We start from the raw sequence: 6,951 nt of genomic DNA, 5'->3' as shown, positions 1-6,951 counted from the left end.
GCGGGTGCTTACTAAATCACCCCATAGGCATTGAGGATCACAGTTTGATCTATTCCTATTATACTTTCAAGGAAAGAATTCCGCAATCTATCACGCGGTAGCGGAAAAATGCAACTTTTCACGTTGATTCTCATCATTCTGTACACGGTTAACTATGTTGGTTACCGTTACCTGCTAGTTGAGCAGTTTCTACAAAGGGTCTTACCAAGTGGTTTGACTACGTAGATTCTACCCAACGGGTTTGGATTGCAAAGGCAACACCCAGGGTTCCTAGTGCAATGTTGCTTGGTTTTTTCACAGGTGAGAGACGTACTCCTGTGCATTTGAATACGGGTAACTGAAATTTCAGTTCAATTCCCAGGGCCATGCCAAGAGCATGTCGAAACAAGTATTTTGGGCCGTAGTGTCCAATGTACATTATGTTGTTATGAATTCACTTGTGGGATTGGATTTGGCACATGTTGTCACACGGGATACAACATGGTCTAGGGACTCAAGGAGTTCGGTTTAGCCAGTGTGGAGCAATGAATGAGGTTCCCTCTCACTCTTGTCGCGGAGTGTTTAGAGTTACCTCCACACACAAGTACATCTTGTACTTGTAGGATGTTCTTTTTTACACATCCTTACATGAGACATATTCCACATGTAGAGAATATGAGTCTCTGGACTGACACTGGCGCCCATTATTTCAATTATGTGTCACGACAAACTCCCTAGGTGCTGGTCAAATCTGTTTTCTAGACCATTTTCAGCACGACGTATCAGGAGCAATTTCGGTGGCAAAAAATTGTCGGATACTTAAAATCACTTGTTCAGGTACAAGTACTGCTAAACAATTACAGATGGTTGTTTATACATATAGCAAGGCTCTAAGTTTTTAATGAAAAAGTTTCATTGTTTGTACCTAGAAGTGATCAATGTTTCACCTTCTGTTATGGTTCAAACGTTTCAGCAAGGCTTCCAAAAGATTGCAATTGAAAGTATTTAGTTTCTTTTCAGAACTATTTACATTCCTCTTTAATGTGTGCTAGGCGCATCACATTTTCCATAAGTATTGGCAAGGATCACCATGGATACAGGTTTGGATCTATTTTTTACTAAATTCATGCACACTAGGTGTTATGCCCCTAGTGTTTAGCAAAGGCTGATTTGGAACGGCATGCGTATTCCTAAGTTGTTGCTTACGAAGTATTTTGCACTCTATGTGCAGTATCTCTATGAGATTACTTTTGGGTCTACTAATCACCAATACATGGCTCGGTTTGGGTGTTTGTGGATTTTTTAAAGTTAACCACGATGGTTATTCCGGACATTGTTGATTCCTCAACAATATTACATGATATTGTGATTCCCATTTACCAGTCATCTGGGAAGACTGTCTGTAAACCGTGAGGGAAAATACACCTCAGTACTGTCAGTTATCCTAGGGGATAGGGAGATTACAAAGTGTAATCTTGTGTTGAAGGATATGCAAAGTGCGTACGTTAGCACCAAGCGATCCAATCAGTAAGCATTTATTGTTCTACTTGGAGTTTGCTTACCATAATTTAAAGCATGTTTGCGACTAGGTGTAGTCTCTACATGTATAAATCAACTTCTCAACCTTGAACACTAGTTATGGTGGGGTTGTTTACTGCTGGAATTGGAAAACAAGTCAAGGACTTAAACTTGGCTAATGAATTATGTTAGCAAGTTACTTTCATGGAAAGTGAAAAGAGGTACTCTTTAGGGTACATCTTTGTGTGATAACTCGTTTTGCTTACTCATGTGTGTCCTAAATGGAGTCTACACACTATGATTGGATAGGAATCGGCAACACAAGACGGTTGCAAATGGACAACGATGTGAAAAATCAAGATGTTACTCTTGGTTTCATTGAACCTCCTGCTGAACCGTGTTCCGATCAACCAAACAGTTGGATCCATGAAGGATGCCACTATAGAAAACATTAATGTATCATCACTCTTGTTTTCGAGGACGAAAACGCTTCTCCAAGGGGGGAGTAATGTCATGCCAAGGGTAGGACCAGGCACGGCCAAGGGCCAGGATGGATATGCAATCAAGAGGGTCCCTATATTTAGAAGGCCAAGGGCCTATATAGGGCATGGCTGGGTGGTGATGAGCATGTTCCAGTTCCCTATGCCTTTCAGCACAATAAGATGAGAGCACATATCCTCGACAATGGAAACCTTCCTAAAGGGGTGCCAGCTTGTAAAGCCACATCATATGCTTTTATAGCTACACCTTCTTTCCGAACAACCCTCAAAAATATTTCTTGCACATCATATTGTTTTCCATGCATTTCTGTGTATGCATATATAGGATGTCCCATCATTGGACATATGCATTAGACACTCTTTTTGCTTCCACCTATGCACCTTGAGCGGACTACAACAGGCAAACCAATGTTCCATCATGCTACCCTTCTATTTGCTACCCTCTTATCCATCAATAAATAATCCCTTCGGTACTTTATTAATATTTTCCATGCTCATTAGTACTCCAATAATGTATGTATTCTAAAGGCGTTTTTTTCCCACTAGGTTTTTTCCCTTTGGTCATTTATGTATTAGACCCTAATTTAGATCCTTGCTTCTCTACTTACCTTGTACATACTCTTGATAAATAAACATAAGCCTCACCAAATGCTGCTACAACAAACAATTGCGACATCATCTCTCACACCAGAAACAAATTTTTGGACCAATGAAAATGCCAGATTGGAATAAACCTCAGAAACAAAAATTTTGCACAAAAGGAAGAAATTGCTTTGTTCAGTACTGCCTGCAGTGGAAACAGAGGCTGAAATGAGCCCGAAGTATTTGTCAACCTGCTAACGCTCGCCAAAGCTCACCTAGATCGGAGAAAGTGAGTAGGCGGGTGCCAGCGACGCTGACGACTATGCTCGGGAGGATGCAACCTTCTCTGATACCAATTGTTGGAATTAGGGTTGTAGGAATGCAAACACAGCTTGGAGAAGATGAAGAAGCTCAAGCCACACAACAGAGAGTATATTGCTTAGTGCACAATGGAAAGATAAGTTAGTTCTAGAGTGATGGATGTATACATAATGCACGGGGGAAAACACCTCCTAGTGAGGGAAAAAATGGCCCGATGGTCCTACGTGTATTCACACACATCACTACCACATACATGGTAACACACCTAGCCACCCGGAGTCTCATCAACAACATCACAACTTCATAGGGATAGCCTAAACGGTCACCCCTGATGCGAGCCGTTTACTTGGACGAAAGAAGCCTACTATGGCACGAGGATAGAGCGACAGAGCACGCTGACCTTTGGATTAACGACCAACTGACCCAGTGTTGCTGCAGCATGTGCGCAAGCTCCCAATAGGTGGTGAAGCTCGGGTCTCAACCGGCCAACCACCGAGACTAGTGTATGTGTGCACCATAAGAGAGGTCGTTTGTGCTGCCAACTGGGCCTTAGATGTTGGACGCTCCTCTTGCTTTTTTAGAGAAAATACTGCACATGTTTGCCACGTCCTCACACGCACTTGAGCACCAAATTTTACGCTCGGGTCTCTGTCACATTGAGACGAATGCCCAACTCGTTTTTGGAAGTGAGGCCAATTGCTTACTGTCACAGGAGCTGATATTAAAAAAGTTGCCCTCGTTTATCAGTGAATCAACTTTGGCCAAATGGTGGACTCCTCGACTCTCATGCAACACACTAATGCTAAAATCCTACCGTGAATCTATGCGTGCTCATTTTTTGTAGTTGGTTACAACCTTCAAAAGTGGGGTGGGCAGCCTTGGCCGTCCCTCTGACAACGCTCACGACCATCTGCTAGATCTGCACCAACTCTGCGTGGCTTGCTCTTCCTGTCCTAGTGTGACAGGAACCTCAACGTGTGTGAGCATACAGGTTGTGTGGAAAGATGTTGTAGGACCAAGCCCAGAACTGAGGCCCCTGTCACACACGGTTTGGGATGAGGTGGCAAAACATGAAACAAATCGGGGTCCATTTATGCCCAGAAGCGAACAAATCATAGGGTCTGAATGCTTGGCACTATCCGTTCAAGTAGGCCGGCCATTAGCTGAAAGGACTAGTAAGAATTTAAAATATAGATTGTATCAGAAGCAGACCCAAATTGTCTTTCACGGCCTTGTCCGCTGCCCCTCATCACTATATGGCACGAGCACCTCTAGTGGGATCAAGGGTGGAGGTGAGAATGGTGAGGCACGCACATTGTAGGCCGTACAATTGGGAGGTCCGAATTTACAAATTTGCGCAACCCAAATTTACAAGATCGCGTGGCATGAATTTACAAAACTGTCTCGAATTCACAAATCGGCCTGCATTTACATATGTGGTAGTGAAATGTCACATACTTCAATGAACACATGCAGACGTGGTGATTAGAGCACATGCACCTCATAGAGGAGGCCGTGGATTCGAGGTTCAAGATGCGGACCTGAATCTATCTATTGATCCGAACTTACTTTTCGCTCCGAATTTACAAATTGGTCCGAATTTACAAAAGCACATCCGACGGCTCGAATGACCCTCACCGTTGATCCCATTTGAACACCCCCGTGCCAAATAGTGCGGAGGCTCCCCCCTGCGTGTGACAGTGGCTTGAGAGAGTGCGCAGCAATGGTGGAACACGGGGTGTGGTTGGACGAGGAAGGAGGGGTGTGGTTGGATACAGAGCACGCTTGCGATGTGAAGGTGTGCATTTTGCCTCCCCACGAGCAAGGAAGAACCCTGCTCCTACCCCTTCTGCCGTCTATGCTCCCTCTCGCCTCTTTTGCACCATCCCGTACTTCCAGGCTTGTCTCAGCGAGCCGTGGCAGGAGAATACCCCTTCCTCATCATTTCCTCATCGTCAGATCACCTTGGAATGCGTGGATCCCAGCTCACCCTCCGATTACCGCAATTGCCTGCTCTTCCTTGCCCCTCAAGAGCCCGTGCAGATGTCTGTGGATGTCGGCATTAGGTTGCTCCGGGCTGCTGACCATCTCCTTTATCAAGAATGTGCAGATGATTGCATGGCTTACCTCGCCTCTGCTCCTTGGTCTGACAAGGAAGAAGAGGCCATCGATGATGCCATCTCCAGCATGGGCCTGAAGCCCTCCAGCGACCTTGCAGCAAGGCTCACCTCTGCAGATGATATGAAGGTATTCAAGGAGGTAATCAAACACTTGACTGAGAAAGCTGGTTGTGGCGAAAAGGGTGTTGCTGCACTTCACGACTTTGTCAATGCTACATTCAATGAGGCGCCTGCGCAAGCTACATGTGTGTGCATGTCAATGATCAGGGAAGCGTGGACTACAGCCACCAAGAATTTGATCACTGGAAATCATCTGCGATCTGTCTCATTATGGAATACCTTGACTATTCTGGCCTTAGAGTATGGAGATGCTAAGAGTTTTCTTGCAGACTTTATTGGATGCAGCAAAAAGCTCTGCGGTGCAATGACACGGATCCGTGAGCGTTTCAGTGTAGCAGAGGTCTTGATTCAGGTGTTTTTGCGGGTCATTCCAGGAAAGGCGAACAACAAGTTGGTGCTTCTGTCGAATTCTCAGCGATTGGCTCTTTTAGCTGCATGGGCACCCATGGTTGCGGACCTCAAGTGTAAGTCCCTTGAGTCTGCATTCAGGCAGCTATTCACCACATTACCATTGCAAGACCCTGTGCTCATAGCGCTTGTCAAAGAAGAGACTACCAACCCCCAATTTGGAGATTGCTATGCATGGTGGCGCACAAAGTTATTTAAGCGAATGAAGCGCTGTAACAGTGCTCGTGAGGAGATTGATTTGGAGGCATCCAACTCTTCCAAGGAGCGGGTCAAGCTCGTGAGTGGAGAGGAATCATGAAAACAGATGAGGTAAGTCCCAAGTGCTTTACTTATGTGATTAGATATGAGGCCTGTGGGCTGTGGTTCAGCCAGCCATCAACAGTCAAAGTGGAGTGGATTGTGAATCTGCATGTCAAGCACTTGTACTTTTACCAGTCAATCCTCTTGGTTTATGTTATTGTACATTGAAGAACTTAGTCATAGACAACATACAATGTTTTTGGCAAGCAAGGTGAACCTGCTTAGTGATGGCTCATAACTATTTTGTATGACTTAAGTTGCAAAGATTTTATGGTGGTACATATTATATATTCTCAATGTATGTCTTAATCAGGCAGAGTGTCACATGCACATGGCTCTGTGTGCCACGTGGACATGCTTCATTGACTTTTAGAGCCAATTCTATACATATCTCTAGATAAGAGTGTCTAGAATCCTAGGAAGATTAGTACTTGTAATTTTGTGAGCCTGCTTGCAGGGCTTGCATGTTTTGACGACTCCATTAGGTTAGGTTTTCTAGTTTTGGCACCCTAGGCTAGAGGAACATGTCGGTCCAGTTCTTTCGTCAAGTGGTCCACATATTAGTGAGTTATGGCCATTCTATTGTTTGAAACTCACATGTGTGCACATTTGCACATTTTTCCTTGGCACCAAAAAGTCAGTATAAAAGAACCACAAGGCCTAGCATTTTGGAGCGCAAGTGCAGATCAGCCCAGCGTTTAGTTGGTTTTGCTCCACACCGCAACAATTAGCCCAAACAGCCAGTGTTCTGGTGTATTGGCTCATTTCCTCACCGGAAAATCCTCGCATCCGCTAATGCTAAATCTCTGCTGTAGCCTGGACCTTTTGGCAGCCCATCAAGCCTCTTCTCGGCCATTCCTTGCCCTATCGAGTGTTCCCATCGTTGTCCATCATCTGCTCCATTACGAACTGCGTTTTCAGCCTTGCTAAGCGTGTCATATTTCCTGCGTTTTTGCAGCCATCCATCAGCCCTTCATTCCTCTCACATCGGAAGTGCAATTTGTTAGAGTTTTGGCATCTCATTTGAAATGCCCAATGTGATCCCATTATTTCTTTTGGCTTTTAGATATTTAATTTACTTATCTGCAAAGTCTGGGTAGGGC

At 44.7% G+C, this 6,951-nt stretch overlaps 1 protein-coding gene across 1 annotated transcript; it reads left to right on the top strand.

The window, feature by feature from the left end:
* The first annotated feature begins 4,561 nt into the window (after positions 1–4,561).
* LOC147456398 (uncharacterized) lies at positions 4,562–6,054 on the top strand. Its single transcript, XM_086514890.1, has one exon. The coding sequence runs from the start codon at positions 4,944–4,946 to the stop codon at positions 5,844–5,846; it is 903 nt and encodes a 300-aa protein (XP_086371016.1). The 5' UTR covers positions 4,562–4,943; the 3' UTR covers positions 5,847–6,054.
* Positions 6,055–6,951: the final 897 nt, after the last annotated feature.

The sequence above is a fragment of the Adiantum capillus-veneris genome, chromosome 6, assembly GCF_014529385.1.
Source record: "Adiantum capillus-veneris isolate H3 chromosome 6, ASM1452938v2, whole genome shotgun sequence".
NCBI classification, from domain to species: Eukaryota; Viridiplantae; Streptophyta; class Polypodiopsida; order Polypodiales; family Pteridaceae; genus Adiantum; species Adiantum capillus-veneris.
This window is presented reverse-complemented; position numbering and strand designations above follow the sequence as displayed.